The sequence below is a fragment of the Vulpes vulpes genome, chromosome 1 (assembly GCF_048418805.1).
Source record: "Vulpes vulpes isolate BD-2025 chromosome 1, VulVul3, whole genome shotgun sequence".
NCBI lineage: Eukaryota > Metazoa > Chordata > Mammalia > Carnivora > Canidae > Vulpes > Vulpes vulpes.
In genome coordinates this window covers 51600984-51625800 of record NC_132780.1, presented here as the reverse complement: position 1 = coordinate 51625800, position 24817 = coordinate 51600984, and the positions used below count along the sequence as shown (strand labels likewise).

At 39.2% G+C, this 24817-nt stretch overlaps 1 protein-coding gene across 5 annotated transcripts in view; it reads left to right on the top strand.

Moving 5' to 3' along the window:
- ZNF782 (zinc finger protein 782) overlaps positions 1-22653 on the top strand; it is a 56399-nt gene extending 33746 nt beyond the window's left edge. For 4 of the 5 annotated variants that reach the window (XM_072764112.1, XM_072764106.1, XM_072764118.1 and 1 more), the window contains 2 exons: positions 12497-12592; positions 19383-22653. In XM_072764112.1, the coding sequence (XP_072620213.1) occupies positions 12497-12592; positions 19383-21253 (1967 nt within the window). In that variant the 3' untranslated portion in view covers positions 21254-22653. Of the gene's footprint in view, positions 1-12496; positions 12593-15242; positions 15310-19382 lie in introns of those variants that run through there. The other variant, XM_072764129.1, reaches the window with a different exon arrangement.
- Positions 22654-24817: the final 2164 nt, after the last annotated feature.

Sequence of the window (24817 nt, the reverse complement as noted above, 5' to 3'; positions counted from 1 at the left end):
CTTTTTTCCTCAGCTTCCTTCCTTGCGATCAACTTGTCTTCCATATCACTCACTTGTTCTTCTACCTCATTAACCCTCATCGTTAGGACCTCCAGTTTGGATTGCATCTCATTTAATTGATTTTTAAATTTCAGCCTGATTAGGTATAAATTCTGCAATCATGAAGTCTCTTGATTCATTTATGCTTTTTTCCAGAGCCACCAGTAGCCTTGTAATTGTTCTTCTGAATTGGCTTTCTGACATTGAATTGTAATCCAAATTTTGTAACTCTGTGGGAAAGAGTAGTATTTCTGATTCTTTTGTGGTAAGTTTTTCCTTCTAGTCATTTTGCTCAGTGCAGAGTGGGTAAAAAGAAGTTGTACTGTAAAAAGGAAGGAAAAAGGTAAAAAAAGAAAAGGAAAAACAAAAACAAAAAAACAAGGAGGGGTATCCTCTGATTCTATATACTGTAAGTAACTTGACTTCCCCTGGAGCTTTCCATCACTGCTTGGTTAAGAACTTGATCTTCAAAAAGGAAAAAAAAAAAAAGAACTTGCTCTTCTCTTGTCCTTCCAGCTGGTCTTCTGGGGGAGGGGCCTGCTGTGCTGATTCTCAGGTGTGTGCACCTGGGGGAGCTGCCCTGGCCCTGACAGGTGCACTGTTTAGTGGAAGCTGTTTATCCTGTGAGGCCCCTGCTCACTCGCGGCCCGGCTCAGACCCAGGCACAAGGTGACACCAGGAGGAAGAACAATATTGGCAGCAGCCAGCTCTCCTGCCCCTGAGTCAACTCCAGTAGTAACTACTGCAGTTGCCAGGCCACAGGGGTCTGGATTCACCGGGGGTGGGGGCGCAGATCTGCACAGCTCAGGGGTGCCTGAGGCAGGAGCATCCCTGCTGTCCTGTGTCCTCCTGGCCTCCGCCTGTCCCAAGGGGAGTACCCGATCCTGGGCTGTGTTCCCTGGTGCCTTGGGCTCCCAGGCCATGCAGCCCCCTCCACACGGAGCCACCGCCTAAATTGCTCTCAGGCCACACAGCCTCCTCTGTGAGGAACTGCCGCTTGAGTTGCTTCCAGGCACAGCAGACCCCTCCGCAGACCTGCTGCCTGAGCTGTGGCCCGAGCTGCTCCGGGGCACACAGCCCCCTCCACATGCATTATTTGTTCCAATCAATTAATGAAACTAAAGCATAACAGAAGGAAAATGAATGTCATGAATAAATGGAAAATAAACAACACACTTTTAAACAACCAATGAGTCAAAGAAAAATCACCAGGGAAGTTAGATAGAAAATACCTTAACAGAATAAAAATGAAAACACAGGATACAAAAACTTACAGGATGTGGTAACAGTAATACTAAGGTGGAAATTTGTAGCTGTGAACATATACCTTAAACAAAAAAGACGGGAGCCTTGGTGGCTCAGTTAAGTATCTACGTTGGGCTTAGGTCATGACCTTGGAATCCTGGGATCCAGCCCTGCATGGGGCTGCCAGCTCAGCGTGGAGTCAGCTTCTCCCTCCCCCTGCTTTGCTCACTCTCTCACTCTCTCCCCCTCTCAAATTAATGAAATATAAAAAAACCAACAACAACAACAAACAGGGTTGATAGAGGGAAGTGTGCAGACAATACCCTCATTCATTTGGATGTTGGGTATTAAGCTGGGCACTTGTTATGATGAGCATTGAGTATTGTGTGTAAGTGATGAACCACTGAATTCTACTTCTGAATGCAGTATTGCACCGTATGTTAACTAACTAGGATTTAAATAAAAAGTTAAAATGATGTCCTGTTGATAACATAAGATAAGGATAACAGTCCTTTTGCCTCTAGTCTTTATCCCCAAACACAAACTCCATTTTTATCCCCAAAACAGGGTAGTGTAGGATTTTCTACAATATCTTCTAAACTGTCAGGGTATCAAAACCAAGGCAAGTCACTCATAATCTAGAGAAATCTAAGGAGACATGATAACTAAATGTAATGTGATATCCTTGATGGAATTGTGGAACATAAAAATGAGATTAATGGGAAAAATCTGAATAAACTATGGGCTTTATTTAATAATTGCCAACATTGTATTATTAGTTGTGACAAATCTGCTAGTAATGTTAACATTAGGGAAACTTGGGTACAGGATATTTAGGAATTTTCCTTCCTATCCTCATAGACATCATACATTTGCATCTGGCTTTTATATTCAGTCTATAAATCTCTGCCTTTTTATTGTAATGATCAGACCAGGGGGGAGCGGCAAGATGGCGGAAGAGTAGGGTCCCCCAAACACCTGTCCCCACCAAATTACCTAGATAACCTGGATCTAGGTTATCTGGATTCGAATCATCCAGAAAATCTACGAATTCGGCCTGAGATTTAAAGAGAGAACACTTGGAACGCTACAGTGAGAAGAGTTCGCTCTTCTATCAAGGTAGGAAGACGGAGGGAGAAAAGAAATAAAGAAACAAAAGGCCTCCAAGGGGGAGGGGCCCCGCGAGGAGCCGGGCTATGGCCAGGGCGAGTGTCCCCAGGACAGGAGAGCTCCGTCCCGGAGAAGCAGAAGCTTCATCAATCTTCCCGGTCGGAAAGTCCTCGCAGGGAGTTAGAGCAGGACCCCAGGAGGGCTGGGATGCCCGCAGGCACACAGGGACACGAACAGACACCTGCCCCCCGGGGAGAGTGCGCCGAGCTCCCTAAGGGCTGCAGCGCGCACAGCGGGACCCGGAGCAGCTCGGAGGGGCTCAGGCGGCGGCTCCGCGGAGGGGGCTGTGGGGCGCCGGGAGCAGCTCGGAGGCGGCTCCGGCAGAGGAAGAGGCTCCGTGCGGACGGGGCTGCGCGGCTACCGGAGCAGCTCCGAGGGGCTCGGGTGGCGGCTCCGCATAGAGGGGGCTGTGCGGCGGGAGCGCGAATCCAACAACGCAGGCTCCGGAGCACAGGGCGCCGGGACACAGCCCAGGATCCAGCCTCCCCGCGGGACCGGCAGAGGCCGGGAGGGCCCAAGCAAGGACGCTCCTGCCCCGAGCTGAGCAGATCAGCGCCCCGCCCCAGAGCCTACAGGCCCCTGCAGACTGAGAGCTCCGTAGTTACTGTGGGAGTTGAATCTAGGGATCCAGAACTGGCCCGGACACTGTGGTTGTTCCTCCTGGGGCCTCACGGAGTAAACAACCCCCACTGAGCTCTCCACCAGGCAGGGGTCAGAGCAGCTCCCCCAAGCGCTAACACCTGAAAATCAGCACAACAGGCCCTTCCCCCAGAAGACCAGCTAGACAAACAAGTTCCCGGGGAAGTCAAGGGATATATAAAGTATACAGAATCAGAAGATACATTCCCGTGTTTTTTTTTTTTTTTTTTTTTTTTGCTTTTTGATTTCTGTTTGCTTCCCCCACCCCTTTTTTCCTTTCTTTTTATTTCTCCTTTTCTTCTCTTTTTTCTATTTTTTCTTCCTTTTCTCTTTTTCTCTTTTCTTTCCTTCTTTCTCTCCTTTTTCTCCTTCTCCCAATACAACTTGTTTTTGACCACTCTGCTCTGAGCAAAATGACTAGAAGGAAAACCTCACCTCAAAAGAAAGAGTCAGAAACAGTCCTCTCTCCCACAGAGTTGCAAAATCTGGATTACAATTTAATGTCAGAAAGCCAATTCAGAAGCACTATTATACAGCTACTGGTGGCTCTAGAAAAAAGCATAAAGGACTCAAGAGACTTCATGACTGCAGAATTTAGATCCAATCAGGCAGAAATTAAAAATCAATTGAATGAGGTGCAATCCAAACTAGAATTCCTAACGACGAGGGTTAAGGAGGTGGAAGAATGAGTGAGTGACATAGAAGACAAGTTGATCGCAAAGAGGGAAACTGAGGAAAAAGACAACCAATTAAAAGACCATGAGGATAGATTAAGGGAAATAAACCACAGCCTGAGGAAGAAAAACCTACGTTTAACTGGGGTTCCTGAGGGTGCCCAAAGGGACACAGGGCCAGAATATGTATTTGAACAAATCATAGCTGAAAACTTTACTAATCTGGGAAGGGAAACAGGCATTCAGATCCAGGATATAGAGAGATCACCCCCCAAAAAAAATCAATAAAAACCGTTCAACACCTCCACATTTAATAGTTAAGTTTGCAAATTCCAAAGATAAAGAGAAGATCCTTAAAGCAGCAAGAGACAATGAATCCCTGAGTTTTATGGGGAGGAGATTTAGGGTAACAGCAGACCTCTCCACAGAGACCTGGCAGGCCAGAAAGGGCTGGCAGGATATATTCAGGGTCCTAAATGAGAAGAACCTGCAACCAAGAATACTTTATCCAGCAAGGCTCTCATTCAAACTGGAAGGAGAGATAAAGAGATTCCAAGACAGGCAGGAACTGAAAGAATATAGGATCTCCAAACCAGCTCTGCAAGAAATTTTAAGGAGGACTCTTAAAATTCCCCTTTAAGAAGAAGTTCAGTGGAACAATCCACAAAAACAAGGTCTGAATAGATTTCATGATAACACTAAACTAATATCTGTCAATAGTAACTCTGAACGTGAACGGGCTTAATGACCTCATCAAAAGGCACAGGGTTTCAGATTGGATAAAAAAGCAGGACCCATCTATTTGCTGTCTACAAGAGACTCATCTTAGACAGAAGGACACCTACAGCCTGAAAATAAAAGGTTGGAGAACCATTGACCATTCAAATGGTCCTCAAAAGAAAGCAGGGGTAGCCATATCAGATAAACTAAAATTTACTCCGAAGACTGTAGTAAGAGATGAAGAGGGACACTATATCATACTTAAAGGATCTATCCAGAAGAGCACTTAACAATCCTCAATATATATGCCCCGAATGTGGGAGCTCCCAAATATTTTAATCAATAACCAAAGTGAAGAAATAGTTAGATAATAATACACTTATACTTGGTGACTTCAATCTAGGACTTTCTACCCTCGATACATATTCTAAGCACAGCATATCCAAAGAAACGAGAGCCTAAATGATACATTGGACCAGATGGATTTCACAGATATCTACAGAACTTTACATCCAAACTCAACAGAATACACATTCTTCTCAAGTGCACATGGAACTTTCTCCAGAATAGACCACATACTGGGTCACAAATCAGGTCTGAACCGATACCAAAAGATTGGGATCGTCCCCTGCATATTCTCAGACCATAATGCCTTGAAATTAGAACTAAATCACAACAAGAAGTTTGGAAGGATTCAAACACGTGGAGGTTAAGGACCATCCTGCTAAAAGATGAAAGGGACAACCAGGAAATTAAGGAAGAATTAAAAAGATTCATGGAAACTAATGAGAATGAAGATACAACTGTTCAAAATCTTTGGGATGCAGCAAACGCAGTCCTGAAGGGGAAATACATCTAAATACAAGCATCCATTCAAACACTGGAAAGAACTCAAATACAAAAGTTAACCTTACACCTAAAGGAGCCAGAGAAAAAACAGCAAATAGATCCTACACCCAGCAGAAGAAGAGAGTTAATTAAGATTTGAGCAGAACTGAACGAAATCGAGACCAGAAGAACTGTGGAACAGATCAACAAAATCAGGAGTTGGTTCTTTGAAAGAATTAATAAGATAAATAAACCGTTAGACAGGTTTATTGAAAAGAAGAGAGAGAAGACTCAATAAAATCATGAATGAGAAAGGAGAGATCACTACGAACACCAAGGAAATACAAACGATTCTAAAAACATATTATGAGCAGCTATACGCCAATAAATTAGGCAATCTAGAAGAAATGGACCCATTCCTGGAAAGCCACAAACTACCAAAGCTAGAACAGGAAGAAATAGAAAACCTGAATAGGCCAATAACCAGGGAGGAAATTGAAGCAGTTATCAAAAACCTCCCAAGACACAAAAGTCCAGGGCCAGATGGCATCCCAGGGGAATTCTGTCAAACGTTTAAAGAAGAAACCATACCTATTCTACTAAAGCTGTTTGGAAAGATAGAAAGAGATGGAGTACTTCCAAATTCGTTCTATGAGGCCAGCCTCACCTAAATTCCATAACCAGACAAAGACCCTATCAAAAAGGAGAATTACAGACCAATATCCCTGATGAATATGGATGCAAAAATTTTCAACAAGATACTAGCCAATAGGATCCAACAGTACATTCAGATAATTATTTACCATAACCAAGTATCATTTATCCCCGGGACACAAGGCTGGTTCCACACTCATAAAACAATCAATGTGATTCATCATATCAGCAAGAGAAAAGGCAAGAATCATATGATACTCTCATAGGTGCAGAGAAAGCATTTGACAAATTACAGCATCCATTCCTGTTCAAAACTCTTCAGAGTGCAGGGATAGAGGGAACATTCTTCGACATCTTAAAAGCCATCTACGAACAACCCACTGCAAATATCATTCTCAGTGGGGAAGCACTGGGAGCCTTTTCCCTAAGAATAGGAATAAGACCGGGATGTCCACTCTCACCACTGCTATTCAACAGAGTACTGGAAGTCCTAGCCTCAGCAATCAGACAACCAAAAGACATAAAAGCATTCAAATTGGCAAAGAAGAAGTCAAACTCTCCCTCTTCGAAGATGACATGATACTCTACATAGAAAACTCAAAAGACTTCACCCCAAGATTCCTAGAACTCATACAGCAATTTGGTCACGTGGCAGGATACAAAATCAATGCCCAGAAATCAATGGCATTTCTATACACTAACAATCAGACTGAAGAATGAGAAATTAAGGAGTCAATCCCATTTACAATTGCACCCAAACGCATAAGATACCTAGGAATAAACCTAACCAAAGCGGTAAGGGATCTATACCCTAAAATCTATAGAACACTTCTGAAAGAGATTGAGGAAGACACAAAGAGATGGAAAAATATTCCATGCTCAAGGATTGGCAGAATTAATATTGTGAAAATGTCATTGTTACCCAGGGCAATTTACACGTTTAATGCAATCCCTATCAAAATACCATGGACTTTCTTCAGAGAGTTAGAACAAATAATTTTAAGAATGTGTGGATTCAGAAAAGACCCCAAATAGCCAAGGGAATTTTAAGAAAAGAAATCCATATCTGGGGGCATCACAATGCCAGATTTCAGGTTGTACTACAAAGCTGTGGTCATCAAGACAGTGTGGTACTGGCACAAAAACAGACACATAGATCAATGGAACAGAATAGAGAACCCAGACGTGGATCCTGAACTTTTTAGTCAACTAATATTCGATAAAGGAAGAAAGACTATCCACTGGAAGAAAGACAGTCTTTTCAATAAATGGTGCAGGGAAAATTGGACAGCCACATGCAGAAGAATGAAACTAGACCACTCTCTTGCACCATACACAAAGATAAACTCAAAATGGATGAGAGATCTAAATGTGAGACAAGATTCCATCAAAATCCTAGAGGAGAACACAGGCAACACCCTTTTTGAACTTGGCCACAGTAACTTCTTGCAACATACATCCACGAAGGCAAAAGAAATAAAAGCAAAAATGAACTATTGGGACTTCACGAAGATAAGAAGCTTTTGCACAGGAAAGGATACAGTCAATAAAACTAAAAGACAACCTACAGAATGGGAGAAGATATTTGCAAATGACGTATCAGATAAAGGGCTAGTTTCCAAGATCTATAAAGAACTTTTTAAACTGAACAGCAAAGAAATAAACAATCCAATCATAAATGGGCAAAAGACATGAACAGAGATCTCACAGAGGAAGACATAGATATGGCCAACAAGCACATGAGAATATTCTCCGCATCACTTGCCAATCAGGGAAATACAAATCAAAACCACAATGAGATACCACCTCACACCAGTGAGAATAAGGAAAATTAACAAGGCAGGAAACAACAAATGTTGGAGAGGATGTGGAGAAAAGGGAACCCTCTTACACTGTTGGTGGGAATGTGAACTGGTGCAGCCACTCTGGAAAACTGTGTGGAGGTTCCTCAAAGAGTGAAAAATAGACCTGCCCTACGACCCAGCAATTGCACTGTTGGGGATTTACCCCAAAGATTCAGATGCAATGAAACGCCGGGACACCTCCACCCCGATGTTTCTAGCAGCAATGTCCACAATAGCCAAACTGTGGAAGGAGCTTCAGTGTCCATCGAAAGATGAATGGATAAAGGAGATGTGGTTTATGTATACAATGGAGTATTACTGAGCCATTAGAAACGACATATACCCACCATTTGCTTCAACGTGGATGGAACTGGAGGGTATAATGCTGAGTGAAGTAAGTCAATTGGAGAAGGACAAACATTGTATGTTCTCATTCATTTGGGGAATATAAATAATTGTGAAAGGGAATATAAGCAAAGGGAGAAGAATTGTGTGGGAAATATCAGAAAGGGAGACTGAACATAAAGACTCCTAACTCTGGGAAACGAACTAGGTGTGATGGACGGGGTGGGGGGTGGGTGTGAATGGGTGACGGGCACTGAGGGGGGCACTTGACGGGATGAGCACTGGGTGTTTTTCTGTATGTTGGTGAATTGAACACCAATTAAAAATAAATTTATTAAAAAAAGAAGTAATGATCAGACCACTTCCATTTTATAGTAAATGTACCATGTATGGCTCTTTACAATTTTTGGTATCTATTTTTTCCCATTTTTCTTCTTTGGCTGCTTTCTTTGGGTTAACTGTATGATTTTATTTATTTTTTTAAAAGACTTTATTCATGAGAGACACTCAGAGAGAGAGAGAGAGATTGAGAGGTAGAGACAAAGGCAGAAGGAGAAGCAGGCTCCATGCAGGGAACCTGGTGTGGGACTCCACCCCGGGACTCCAGAATCACACCCTCGGCCAAAGGCAGACACTAAACTGCTGAGCCACCGAGGGATCCCCTTACTGTATGTTCTTAATGCTTTCATTACATTTATATTGGTAATTAACTAGCTTTGCCTTTCCTATGGATATGTGGTTGCTTTAATATTTGCAGCATACATCTTTAACTTAACACAATCTACCTTCAAATAATTTCTTTTACTACATTTATGAAAATTTTGTAATTGCCCACTTTTTACCCTTCATCTTATGTGTTGTTGTCATATATTTTACATACACATACATATACGTGATATGTATATATGTTACAAACCTTACAGTATATTGCTGTTGTTATTTTAAAAGGTAATTTACCATTTTTAAAAAAGTTCTAAAAATGGGGCAGCCCCAATGGCGCAGTGGTTTAGTGCCGCCTCCAGCTGGGGCTGTGATCCTGGAGAACCGGGATTGAATCCCACATTGGGTTCCCTGCATGGAGCCTGCTTCTCCCTGTGCCTCTGTCTCTACCTCTCTCTCTGTGTGTCTCTCATGAATAAATAAATAAAATCTTAAAAAAATAAAAAATATCTTAAAAAACTAAGAAACAAAAAGTTCTAAAAATAAGAAAAGTGCATTTTATCTTTATCATCATGTTTCCAGATTGTGGTGCTCTGTATTTCTATGTATAAATCTAAATTTCCACCTGATACCATTTTTCTTCTGTCTGAAGTTTTGTTTTGTTTTTTTTAGTTTCTCCTGTAATATTTGTCAATTGGTGATAAATTCAGCTTTTGTTTGTCTGAAAATGTCTTATATTTGCTAAATATAGAATTATAGGTTGACTTCTTTTATTTCTTTAAAATTGTCACTTCATTGTCTTATGGCATATTTAATTGCTGACAAGAAGTAAGCATTCTTTTTTCCTTAATATACACTATACCTTTTTCTGCCTACTTTAAGTTTTCTCTTCATCAATTGAGATTTTGCCATTTGCAATAAGATGGATAGATTTAGAGGGTATAATGTTAAGTGAAATGAGACAATCAGGTAAAAGATAAATACCATATGATTGCACTCATATTGAAATTTAAGAAACAAAAGAAATGAACAGCCCAAAAAAGGACAAAGAAAAAGAACAAACAAATATAGAGAAGAAACTAGTGGTTGCCAGAAGGGAGGTAGGTAAGGAGAAGGATGAAATTGATAACAGGGATCAAGAGAACATTTTTTTTATTTAGCACTCAATAACGTATGGAATTGCTGATTTTCTGTTTATCAGTGGTTTTTAGCAGTTTGATCACAGTATATCTTGGTGTGGATTTCTTCATGTTTCTTCTCCTTAATTCATTAAGCTTTTAGGATTTTTTTGTACACTTCATCAAAGTTTGAACACTTGTCCATTATTTCTTCAAATGTTTTTATCTTTTTTTTCTTCTGAAATATTTATTACGTATGTGTTCAATTACTTGATATTATCACATGGGTCACAGAATTCTGTTTATTATTATTATTATTACTATTACTGTTATTTACAGTCTTTATTCACTGTGGGTTTCTTTTTCTTTCATGCCTTAAAGTCATCCATTATGTTATTTATCTTTTCTTATATGGTTTCTTAATCCTCTTTAATGTTTTCCTGTTTCTTGTTGGTTGGTTAGTTTTCTCATTTCATATATTCTTCAAACAGGAAGTTTTTAAGTAAGTTCCTGTTTGTTTTCATCATGTTAATATTTTCTTTCTCTTCTTGAACATATGATACATATTTACTGTTTCAAATAGCCTTTATTATTAGCTTTATCATATGCATTTCCTACTCTGTTGCTACTAATTAATTTTCTCTCCAGTAAGGGTTGTATATCTCTACTTCTATTCATAACTAGGTATTTTTTTTATAGGTGAAGAGTGTGGTGAATTTTATAGTATTAGCTATTACTTTTGTTTTATTATTAAATCTTTTGAGGCCTTTTCTGGTTAATTAGTTAAGTTACTTGGAATGGATTTGATCATTTTAAGCTTTGTTATATTAGATTAGAGCTCACTTTAAGACTAATTTGGCTCCACTATTAAGCAATGAACATCTTTCTGGTATTCTCCATTGGCCATGAAGTAGATTTTTCTACCTTGGCTAGTGGCAACAGAAACTTCTTACATCTGTGTATGGCTTCGTTGATTTTTTTACGTCTGCTCTTTTTCACTGGTCTTTCCCCATCCTTGAGTATTTTTGTTAATTTACACCAGTTAGTATTTAGGAGACTCTTTTGCAAATATTTAAGACTCAGCACCAGTGCTTCCTTTCCTTCTTTAGTATTTCTTCCTTAAGAATTCCAGTTGTCATGGCTTCCTTTAATTCATTTATGTTATTTGAGGTTACGGAGTCAGGTAGGCTTTTTTGGTTCTTATTGTTTATAGGCTGTAAACTCTTCTTTGTAGTAGTGTGTGTGATAAGGGAAATTTTCAGTTTGTAATGTTTATGGGCCCTGCTCCTGAACTCTCAGGAAAGTTATGCTTTAACATTTATTAAGGCCAAAATGACTCAGCAAAACTTCAAAACCTGGGCTCTATTTCTGCCCCATGCACACATTGTACATCTGCTTTGAAAAGGGGGGGGGGGAAACCCCTGGGCGGCTCAGTGGTTTAGCACTGGCCTTCAGCCCACGGCGTGATCCTGGAGTCCTGGGATTGAGTCCCACATCAGGTTCCCTGCATGGAGCCAGCTTCTCCCTCTGCCTGTGTCTCTGCCTCTTTCCCTCTCTCTTTGTCTCTCTCTCTCTCTCTCTGTGTGTGTGTCTTTCATGAATGGATGAATAAAATCTTAAAAAAAAAAAAGAGCATTCCAAACATAAAAATATGAAAAACAAAACAAAACAACTCTCCCTGGTTCCCATAAGATTAAAGTCACATAGCCTTGAATATAATAAAAACATAAGATGCAATCTGTAACCTTCTGGAATATCCTTCATCTTGAGGATTTGTAACTGTTTATGTAAAGAACCCTGCACTAAATGTTCATTCTCTGGACCACTCTCTCTTGCTTGTAAGGATTGTACACCCCTAGCGTTGTCCTGACTTGGGCTCAAAAAAACCTCTTCCTTTCTCTTTAAAATTTTTTAAAGTTTATGTTCATTTTACATCAACATGCGATGATTAATAGGACTCACCTCATTCATTTTTCTGTTTTCAAGTATCTCTGTTTGCACTGCCTGGTGTCTAAAGTTTAAAACCCATTAGTGGGGATCCCTGGGTGGCGCAGTGGTTTAGCACCTGCCTTTGGCCCAGGGTGCGATCCTGGAGACCCGGGATCGAGTCCCACGTCGGGCTTCCAGTGCATGGAGCCTGCTTCTCCCTCTGCCTGTGTCTCTGCCTCTCTCTCTCTCTCTCTCACAGTCTGTGTGACTCTCATAAATAAAAAATTAAAAATTAAAAAAAAAACCATTAGTATATAATTTGTGCACTAGATGTGTGACATGGAGAGGTAAATCAATTCCTTTTACTCTACTGGGCCAGTTTAGGAAGTTCTTCTGAAATCTATTTAACACATAGACATTGACCATTTTAGAATTTAACATTACTTAGGCTTATGATTTGGGGGTTTAAGAAGATTGATCCTTTATAAACATTAGAAAATATTTTTATGATCGCCTCCCAGAAAAGTTGTAGTGAGCACCCTGAATGTGCCATTTTTGAACCTTCCTTCATTTTCAGAAATAGTAAAACCTATGCAGCAAATTCAAGTGCTAAATTATTTTCCATTTACAGGGTACTGCTTTACAAAACCAGAACTGATCTTCACATTGGAACAAGGAGACGATCCATGGTTACTAAAGAAAGAATTTCTAAGAGAAAGTTCCCCAGGTGAGTTATTGAATACTGGTAGAAGACATCCAAGAAAATTAGATCCAAAGTGATTAGCTTAAAAAAAAAAAGAACAAAACAGAGCAATCAGCTACAAGTGAGCAGTTTGAATTTTTCAGCACTGTCCTTTTAGAGGCTTTTGCATTTGAAATTATGAAAATAAAAGATCTAATAAAATGTGGAAGGGGCCAGCTTGCATAAGGAGTAGATTGTAAGCATGTTAATATTCTCATCTGTAACAATGGGAACCAACTATTCCATTTGAAGCTGAAAAGTTTAATAATAAACTCCATATACTTAACAGTAAAAAGATAAAAACTAAGAAAAGTTAATGAAGCAACTAAAATTAAGAATCAGCAGATCAGAGAAGAGAAAGGAACCATAATTTTATCATTATATAATAATGAGCTACTAGATGCCATCTAAATATATAGATTAAGGAATTGTATAATTGGAAAGGATGACTAATAGGGCAAACTGTAGCCCTCCTAATTATTAGAAGTTAAATATGTTTGCCAGAGCAAAGATAATAGACCTGTTACTAGAAAAGTTTCTTACAAAGCTGAATAAAGAGTCCTCCCCAGTAATCTTGTATGTCAACTATACTTCAAATACAAAAATAAAACGAAAAGAGTCCCCAGGACAACCACCACATATCACATTCATTGATTCTTTGTTACTCAGCATATAGTCATACTCAGAACTAAGATTTATAAGGTGAAATGATTGGGACAAAGCAAAATCAGCAAAGAGAAACAGGACAAAGTTCAGAGGAAACCAGGTGTGAACTTCCAAGATCCTGAGCGGTGAATGTGACAACACATACGAAATGTTGTCTACTTGGAAAATTCATTAGAGACTAGGTTTTTGGGAACCATCTCAAAAATCTAAGTTCACATTTGTCAGCCAGGGACTAATCTTAAAAGCCAACCATCTAAAGGTTAACAGTCTCAGGCCTGCTGTGTTACATGTTTTATACAAAAGCTATGTAAACACACCACATAACATACAATAAGGTAAACACACCTGCCATATCAATTAATAGAAATGAATTGATTCACCTATTAAAATAAAATACCATCAGATTGTATCAGAGATATGCCTACAAAGTAATATACAAAGTATGAAATATAGTCATCAATTGTTAAGCCAAAGGCGTAAAACTCAATATTTATTTACCTAGCTAATACTTATGGTTCAATTCATGTCAAAAACTGATGAGAAAAAGGACATTTTGATAAAGCTAAATAAGTTTTTATTTTTTTTAATAAATTTATTTTTTATTGGTGTTCAATTTGCCAACATACAGAATAACACCCAGTGCTCATCCCGTCAAGTGCCTCCCTCAGTGCCCGTCACCCAGTCACCCCCCCACCCACCTCCCTTTCTACCACCCCTAGTTCGTTTCCCAGAGTTAGGAGTCTCTCATGTTCTGTCTCCCTTTCTGGTATTTCCCACTCATTTTTTTCTCCTTTCCCCTTTATTCCCTTTCACTATTTTTTATATTCCCCAAATGAATGAGACCATATAATGTTTGTCCTTCTCCAATTGACTTATTTCACTCAGCATAATACCCCCCAGTTCCGTCCACATTGAAGCAAATGGTGGGTATTTGTCATTTCTAATGGCTGAGTAATATTCCATTGTATACATAAACCACATCTTCTTTATCCATTCATCTTTCGATGGACCCCGAGGCTCCTTCCACAGTTTGGCTATTGTGGACATTGCTGCTATAAACATCGGGGTGCAGGTGTCCCGGCATATCATTGCATCTGTATCTTTGGGGTAAATCCCCAGCAGTGCAATTGCTGGGTTGTAGGCAAGATCTATTTTTAACTCTTTGAGGAACCTGCACACAGGTTTCCAGAGTGGCTGCACCAATTCACATTCCCACCAACAATGCAAGAGTGTTCCCCTTTCTCCACATCCTCTCCAACATTTGTGGTTTCCTGCCTTGTTAATTTTCCCCATTCTCAGTGGTGTGAGGTGGTATCTCATGGTTTGGATTTGTATTTCCCTGATGGCAAGTGATGCGGAGCATTTTCTCATGTGCTTGTTGGTCATGTCTATGTCTTCCTTATGAGATTTCTGTTCATGTCTCTTGCCCATTTCATGATTGGATTGTTTGTTTCTTTGGTGTTGACTTTCATATGTTCTTTATAGATCTTGGATACTGGCTTTTTATCTGATAGGTCATTTGCAAATATCTTCTCCCATTCTGTAGGTTGTCTTTTAGTTTTGTTGACTGTATCCTTTGCTGTGCAAAAGCTTCTTATCTTGATGAAGTCCCAATAGTTCATTTTTGCTTTTGTTTCTTTTGCCTTCGTGGATGTATCTTACAAGAAGTTACTGTGGCCGAGTTCAAAAAGGGTGTTACCTGTGTTCTCCTCTAGGATTTTGATGGAATCTTGTCTCACATTTAGATCTTTCATCCATTTTGAGTTTATCTTTGTGTATGGTGCAAGAGAGTGGTCTAGTTTCATTCTTCTGCATGTGGCTGTCCAATTTTCCCTGCACCATTTATTGAAGAGACTGTCTTTTTTCCAGTGGATAGTCTTTGTCGAGTATTAGTTGACTATAAAGTTGAGGGTCCACTTCTGGATTCTCTATTCTGTTCCATTGATCTATGTGTCTGTTTTTGTGCCAGAACCACACTGTCTTGATGACCACAGCTTTGTAGTACAACCTGAAATTTGGCATTGTGATGCCCCCAGGTATGGTTTTCTTTTTTAATATTCCCCTGGCTATTTGAGGTCTTTTCTGACTCCAGACAAATCTTAAATAATTTGTTCCAACTCTCTGAAGAAAGTCCATGGTATTTTGATAGGGATAGCATTAAACGTGTAAATTGCCCTGTGTGACATTGACATTTTCACAGTATTAATTCTTAACAATCCATGAGTATGGAATATTTTTCTATCTCTTTGTGTCTTCCTCAAGCTAAAGAAGTTTTTTTTTAAAGGTCATATAAAAGTTTTGAATACTAGTACATCAAATAAATTATCAAGATTCATAAAACAAAAACTGGCAGGAATTGTAAGGAGAAGTAGGTATACATTAGGTATAGAAGACCCTAATATGTCCCTCTGATTTCATAACAGACTCTAGTGGACTCTAGAATAATGCTCAGAAAACTACCCCTAGGTCAAATCCTGCCTGCTGCTTTTTTTTGGTAAAGAAACACAGGCATATCCATTTGTTTATGTATTCACACTCCAAAGTAGAGTTGAGTAACATGGGTTTGAACTACACAAACAACATACGCTTAAACTGCACAGTTTTTCTTCCATGTGGAATTTTTTCAATAAATACAGTAAGTATATTATTGTAAATATTTTTCATATTTATGTTTTTTTCTCTAGCTAACTTTATTGAAAGAACACAGTATATGATACATGTAACATATAAAATGTGTTCATTGACTTTATGTTATCTATATGGCTTCCAGTCAATGGCAGGCTATTAATAGTTAAATTTTTGGTGAGTCACAAGTCATAATGCAGATTTTCAACTGTGTGTGGAGGAGTTGGCACCCCTAATCCTCATGTCGTTCAAGGGTCAACTACAGTTGGAACAGAGATGCATGACCCGCAAATCCCAAAACATTATCTGTGGCCTTTTATATAGAAAGTTTACCAGCCTCTGGTCTAGACATTATACATAGCATATTTTATAAAATGAACCTATTAAGTGCCTTTCAAAACTCTCTTCTGAAAACAGAAATAAAACCTCTTTTTAAATAACCTTGGGGGGGGGCACCTGGGTGGCTCAGTTGGTTAAGCATCTCCCCTGCTCCGTGGGGAGCCCACTTCCCCCTCTCCCTCTGCCTGCCACCTCCCTGCTTACACTTTCTCTCTCTCTCTCTCTCTCTGTCAAATAAATAAATAAATCTTCTAAAAAACAAAAAAATAAATGACCTTGGAATATTGAGAAAATGTAAATGTATTTTAGACAAATTCCACAATAACACTGTAAATTGCAAACAATATGAGAAAAGTTAAAATCCCTCTATCTTATAATCAGTGATGAATATATATCTTTCAACAACCTATTTTATCAAAGGGTAAATCAAAATTATACAGTATCTAGAAAAAAATTTTATTGAAAACGTTTTTTATAAATGACCACCTTTGGACAGTAGATAGAGCAGTGAAGAATTTTTTATCTCAAATACAGTTTACCCTTGAACAGCAGAGGTTTTTAACTGCAGAGATCTACTTATACATGGGTTTTTTCAATAAATACAATAAAGTACTGTAGATGTATTTTCTCTTAATAACATTTTTTCTCTAGTTTACTTTATTGTAGAAATGCAGTATATAATACATGTAAACTATAAAATATGTGTTAATCAACTGTGTATCTTATTGTTAAGGCCTCCGGTCAACCATAGGCTATTAATAGTTAAGGTTTTGAGGATTCAGAAGACATACACAGATTTTCTCTGTGCATAGGGGTGGTTGGCACTCTTTGACCAGCTGATCTTGAAAACACAGGTCAAGTATACTTTTTTTTAACAAGCAAGAAAGTTGTAAAAGAAAGCTTAAGTAAAGTAAAAGATGTAATAAAAACCATAATGGTATAAATTATAAATCAAAAGGTAGTTCTTGAAATAAAATAAAATACTAACCTCAGCTAAAAAAAGGAAAGAAAACACTATTACTCATTATAAGTTTTGTGATAGATTCCTACTTCTGTAATATAATTTTGGAATACTTTACCCTATACCTTCTCTCTTTTGTAAGCTCTTTAATTTGATGGACATGTCAAAAAACAATGAGATATCTGTGCCAGATAACATACGGTTGTTGAATGAGCTTCTTTACTCACCTGGGTTATGATTTCCTCCAAGAGAATGGTCTATTTCATTCTTCCTTACTTTAGTATGTATCATATAATAAATATTTTTAATAACATTGTGAATTGATTCTGAAGCTAGGTGGAGATAACTATCTCATATTGATTCATTCAGAAGACACTCTTCATAAATGCAATGCCCAAGTCAAATTTCTAGGATTTTTGAATCCTTAGGTGTAGATGAGCAATCGTTCTGGGCCCTTGTTTATGCAGAGCTCTCTAGGTAATTCTGAGGCACACTGCTTTTTATGGACCACTGACTTAACTTACACTACAGAAGGATGCAGAGAATATCACAGTAAGGGTTTCATTTTGGAAACGTGGGCAAAGCTGCATAAAATACATTTCATATCATATAAGGGCTGTTGATTAAAGTACAACCACATAACTTTTGAATACAACCAAGAAAGAGAACATGCTGTCCATTCACCTATGCACTTGCCATCAATTTGAAGATGCATCCTGAGTTTGATTATGGTAATTTACTTTAAAAATCATGAGTCACAAATATGGGTGCTTTCTATATATTTCTTGTTAAAATGAATGATACAGGCAGAATGATACTTCTTTCCTATTTCAAAATAAGTGTTGCTTAAATTTGTGAGAAGCTATGAGAAGCCTTTTTCTTGTTTAGTTTTGGGAGGATAGCTTTGCTATATAGTCCTAAGGCTAGAAGAGAGGGTAAATTAGGGAAAGAATGTGTGTATAAAGTTACTACTGGAAGTGTAATGAGGACTGACATCAAGATTAGAGTAGAAAATACCGTGGACTGGTGGAATGGTAACTAGAATGCATAATGAACATGCAGTTAGTGTTAAACTTTGTTTCCCTGAATCACTTAAATCTTTCATCTCTTGTTGCTTAGTACAGTGTATTCAAGGCTTTCAAATATTTTTAGCATAGGCCTGACATTTTTACTAGGAGTCTGTGTAGTAGCAGGGCAACAACAGTCAAATATGTACAAGGCACCTATAGTGAATAAATATAAAAGATACTTGTAGTTTTTAGGACCAGTTTGATACATGATCCTTAAGATTCTCACAGTCAAGACTAGACAGGTTGGAAAACAGAATTGAAGATTGGGCAAGGAAGACTAGTTTGGGGAAAATGAGCAAGTAGAAATGAGAAAAGATGAGGTTTGATGACCAACAGATATTCACTATTGAACAACCCTGATATAATACCAAGGTACCAGAACCAGGATAGAGCATTGACTCCAGTATAGGTGGGAAAATTACTTTTCGCTCCCATCTTTTTTTTTTTTAAACTTCTGATACACTAATGTTTCTGTGAATGATACCACAGAGAAAATCAAAGCATGGCAAATAGAGTTTGTTTTTTTTTTACCATGAGGAAGTTGGTGCCATTATAAATTAATTTTAGTGTTTTGTAGACTGGAAAAAAATGGAGTTCCAAGGGGAATCATAGAGACTAATGATTATGCTACCATTTTAATCTATATTTGACTAAGAATCTAGACTCATATTTTTCCCTAGTGCAAATTCTATTTCAAATAAATCCATTGGAAATCTTTAATCTACTTTGAATTAGATTAACCTTTGAATTCATCCCATTCACTACTTTTGTTTTTTCTGTTCCCAAGATCCAATTCTCTTGAATATATTCCCAATTACCAATTGTTCCTTTCCTTTATATTTTCTTCTTTAACCAGTTTTGAAAACTATACTTTATGATGCCAAATACATGTGTATATTTACTTCTAGTTTCTTTTCTTTCTACTACAAAAGGTTTGGGTTGTTGTTGTTTTTTTAATAAAAAAGAGAGAATATGTGCTTAGAATTACTTTATTGTTGGGAAACTGATCCAGAAACCAAAGCATCAAATACATAATAGGGCATATATCTATAAGTCCCATTGCATAATAAGTGTGTTAAATATCATAAAGTATTTTTAATTTTCTCATTTTTAGAAGACTCCCAACCTAATCATCTTTCAAAGAAGAGCCTAGAAAGCCAAGGAAAATATTTGTGGCACGTTTTATTCACCAATAAATCATTGCCTACAGAGGAAGAGATTTCAGGAAAACCATGTAATCTGGACATAAACATTTTACGTGCAAGAACAATGCCCTATAAATTTGACACTGCAGGACCTACCTACCTGCATCTCAGCTCATTGGCTCCACACTGTCAGTATTCAAGAAAGAAGGTTCATGAGCTTAATGTATGTGAGAAATGGCTCCTCAGTATTAAGGAGGGCAGAATTAATACCAGAGAGAAATCATTTGTTTATGGTAAAAATGCGAAAGCCTTCAGTTATAAAGAGAAAGTCATTCAACATCAAACAATCCCGACTTTGCAGCAGGCTTCTGAGTACAATGAATGTGGAAACGCTTTCTTTGAAAAGACTGCCCTTATTACATCTGAGAGTACCTACCCCAAAGTGAAATCTTATAAATTCAGTAAATATGGGGGAAAACAATGTGATAAGCCAGCTCTTACAATCTCTCATAGAAATAATCCAGAGAAAAATCATTATGAGTTTAATGAATTTGAATGTACTGAAAACAGAAATAATTTCAGTAAGATCACACAAAGAACTGATACAGAAGGGAAATCTGTCAGCCAAAATTCACACATTGGAGAACATCAGAAAAATCATATAGGAGTGGAACACTTTGAATATGGAAAGAAGTTCAGTCCTAATTTGGCCCTCCCAGTGCATCAGAGAACTCACATGATAGACAAATCCTCTGATTATGACACATGTACAGAGACATTAACTTGCCAGTCAGGTTTCAACATACATCAGAGAACTCACATAACAGTGAAACCCTATGAATGTAATGAATGTGGAAAATCCTGTTCTATGAATTCGTTCCTGATTCAGCCTCTGGAAAATCACACAGGGGAGAAACCCTATGAATGTCATGCATGTGGGAAAGCTTTCAGTGAGAAGTCACGCTTAAGAAAACATCAGAGAACTCACACAGGAGAGAAACCCTATAAATGTGATGATTGTGAGAAGGCTTTCAGTGCAAAGTCAGGTCTAAGAATACATCAGAGAACTCACACAGGGGAGAAACCCTATGAATGTAATGAATGTGGGAAATCTTTCAACTATAAATCAATCCTTATAGTACATCAGAGAACTCACACAGGGGAGAAACCCTTTGAATGTAATGAATGTGGAAAATCTTTCAGCCACATGTCAGGCCTAAGGAATCATCGGAGAACTCACACAGGGGAAAGACCATACAAATGTGATGAATGTGGGAAGTCTTTCAAACTGAAGTCAGGTCTCAGAAAACATCATAGAACTCACACAGGGGAGAAGCCCTATAAATGCAATCAATGTGGGAAAGCTTTTGGTCAGAAATCACAACTCCGAGGACATCATAGAATTCACACAGGAGAGAAACCCTACAAATGTAATCATTGTGGGGAAGCTTTCAGCCAGAAATCAAACCTCAGAGTGCATCACAGAACTCACACTGGGGAGAAACCCTATAAATGTGATGATTGTGGAAAAACTTTCAGGCAGAAATCAAATCTCAGAGGACATCAGAGAACTCACACAGGGGAGAAACCCTATGAATGTAATGAATGTGGAAAAGCTTTCAGTGAGAAGTCAGTCCTAAGAAAACATCAGAGAACTCACACAGGAGAGAAACCCTATAAATGTAATCACTGTGGAGAAGCTTTTAGCCAGAAGTCAAACCTCAGAGTACATCAGAGAACTCACACAGGGGAGAAACCCTATAAATGTGATAAATGTGGGAAAACTTTCAGCCAGAAATCAAGCCTTAGAGAACATCAGAAAGCCCATACAGGGAGTTAAACATATGAATGTAAAGAATTTGGAAAACCATTGAACCAGAAATCAAATCTTACAATATAAAAGGGAAAGAGAGAGAACCATACGAATAAACAATTGCAAATTTCTCTGCAAGATGCCAGCCTTGCATCAGGGAACTTACACAGGAGAGAAATTCTTGGAATATATTTTATATGGGCTGTATTTCATCCAGAATGCAGTCCTCATTATGGATCACTCAGCAAAGGTGTTACAAAGATAATTAATGTGAAAAATACTCTGTACTTAATCATCAGAAAACTTACACTGCAGAAAAGTAGTGTAATGTAATAAAAATGTGAAAATTTTGTGTCGGTAACCAAAATCTACTCATCAGAGAAATGATACAATGAAAAAACTGAACATATAATAAGCGTTTTGATAAGCTTTTGCCAAAAGCCAGCTTTCTCAGTTCAACAGAAAATACACGGAGGTTAGAGACCTCACAAACCATTAGGTAATGGATGTGGGGAACTCTTCTATTATAAATCAGCCCTCAATTGGACTTACACAGAAGTAATTCCTGTATGCCATATAAAGACTATTAATTGTTCACCAAAAAAATTTCCTCTTCTCCGTCATGCTGCACTTAGTCTACATTTTTCAACCAGTGTCATCTAAATGGGGTCCTATTAACAACCTCTGGCTACTAGAATGTGGTGGTCAATGACCTGTCTCACTTAGTACATCCCTCAAATTCTCAATGTTTTCTCCTGTCCCTTAGCAGAATGGAGTGGATATTACTCTCAGTGAAACTCTGGGCTCATGCACTGAAAATCGGAGAGTACAAGACACTAGGAAACAGGGTAAAGAGTGACTGTGGAATGGAATTTTCTCCTCCATATACACAGACTTTTTGCAGCAAGGAAATAATCTTGTTCTCTACTGAGCTTCTGCAGGTTTGAGTATAATTTATACTGACATAATACTCACCGACCCTTAACTAATAAAGCCTATGAATATGATTTCTGTGGATATCTGAACTCAACATATATCAGAAACCTGACAACAAGAGAAACCCCTGACAATAGTTTTTATCCACAACTCCTCATCAGTCAGGTAAATATCAATGAAAGAAATTCAACATTTCAACATATGTAGGAAACATTTACCAAAAAATAACATCTCATTAAATATCTGATAATTGAATTATAAAAGTTTTCAACAAGTCATCAAACTTTAATCTTTCTCAGAATGTGTTACAGGGGGAGAATCTATCAATTTGAGAAAGGTAAGTAATAGCATCTACATAGAAATTGTTCTATAAAACTGTTGTTTCATGTGTATTATTAAAACAGTTAATGAAACACAATATTGATAACAGACATTCACTAGAATAAGACACTTTAAAAGAATAAGAAATAAATTGCATAAACTAAACAGCATTGAATGTATGTGAATATTTTCTGAGTTCTTTTTTTAATCTATGTGAGTTTGTATTCATGCATGCCAGGTACTTATATGTGTATTGGAACTAAACATCACTCTAATAGAATTATCTACCCCTTGCTCAGTAACTATTATGACATCAGTTATACTTTCACATGTAGATTAATAACAAGTAAACCTTTATAGGAAGTAACTGAAAACTCAGAATCCCATACTACATTTTATTTCGCCTGATGCCTTCTGGACATGTGCATATAGGAAAGGCCTTTGTGGGGCGAGATGGCAGAGGAGTACGGTCCCCAAGTCCCCTGTCCCCACGAAATTACTTAGATAACCTTCAAATCATCCTGAAATATCTACGAATTCAGCCTGAGATTTAAAGAGAGAACAGCTGGAATACTACAGTGAGAAGAGTTCATGCTTCTATCAAGGTAGGAAGACGGGGAAAAAAGAAAGAAACAAAAGGCCTCCAAGAGGGAGGGGCCCCGCAAGAGCCGGGCCTTAGCCCGGGGAGAGTGTCCCCAGGACAGGAAAGCCCCATCCCGGAGAAGCAGTAGCTTCACCAATCTTCCTGGGAGGAAAGGCGTTCTCAGGGAGTTAGAGCAGGACCCCAGGAGGGGCGGGGATGCCCTCAGGCCCCCAGGGACACTAACAGCACCTGTGCCCCCCGGGGAGAGCGCGCCACACCCCTGACCGAGCTCCCTAAAGGGCTGTAGCCCCGCACGGCTGGACCCGGAAGCAGTTCGGAGGGGCTCGGTCACCGGCCCCGCCTGCGGAGGTGGCTGTGCGCCCCAGGAGCAGCTCTGAGCGGCTCCGACAGAGGCTCCGCGTGGAAGGGTCTGCGGGGTCGGGGAGCAGCTGGGGGCAGCTGGGGTGGCGGCTCCCCACGGAGGCGGCTGCGCGGCCCAGAGCAGCTCTGAGGCAGCTCCGCCAGAGGCTTTGAGCGGAAGGGGTTGCGGGGCCAGGAGCCCAAATCCAACAGCACAGGACCAGGAGCACAGGGCGCCGAGAACACGGCCCAGGATCCGACACTCCCCTTGGGACAGGCAGAAGCCAGGAGGGTAGGGGACAGCAAGGACACTCCTGCCCTGAGCTGAGCAGATCAGCGGCCCGACCCCGAGCATCCAGGCCCCTGCAGACTGAGAGCTCCGTAGTTACTGCGGATTTGACTCCAGGGCTCCAGAGCTGGCCGCCGCCACTGTTGTTGTCCCCCCTGGGGCCTCACAAGATAACCCCCCACTGAGCCTCACGGTGCCCTCACTGGATAAACAGCTTAAACATCTTTCACTGTGCCCTCCACCAGGCACGGGGCTGAGTACTCCCCCATGTGCTAACACCTAAAAATCAGCACAGGAGGCCCATCCCCCAGAAGACCAGCTAGACGGTCGGGGGGAAAACAAATTATTAACCAAGCAGCACTGGAAAGTTCCAGGGGAAGTCGAGGGATTTGCAGTATACAGAATCAGAGGATACTCCCCATTGTTGTTTTTTTGTTTTGTTTTGTTTTTTTGATTTCTGTTTGCTTCCCCCCACCCTTTTTCCCCTTTTTTCTATTCTCTTTTTTCTTTTTTTCTCTTTTCTCTTTCTTCTTTCTTTTTCCTTTTTTCTTTTTCTTTCCATCTTTCTCTTCTCTCTTTTTCTCCTTTTCCCAATACAACTTGTTTTTGGCCACTCTGCACTGAGCAAAGTGACTAGAAGGAAAACCTTACCTCAAAAGAAAGAATCAGAAACAGTCCTCTCTCCCACAGAGTTACAAAATTTGGATTACGATTCAATGTCAGAAGACCAATTCAGAAGCACTATTATAAAGCTAATGGTGGCTCTAGAAAAAAGCATAAAAGACTCAAGAGACGTCTCGACTGCAGAATTTAGATCTAATCAGGCAGAAATTAAAACTCAATTGAATGAGATGCAATCCAAATTAGAGGTCCTAATGACGAGGGTTAACGAGGTAGAAGAACGAGTGAGTGACATAGAAGACAAGTTGATGGCAAAGAGGAAAACTGAGGAAAAAGACACAATTAAAAGCTCATGAGGACAGATTAAGGGAAATCAGTGACAGCCTGAGGAAGAAAAATCTACGTTTTTTTTTTTATTATTATTGTTTATGATAGTCACAGAGAGAGAGAGGCAGAGACATAGGCAGTGGGAGAAGCAGGC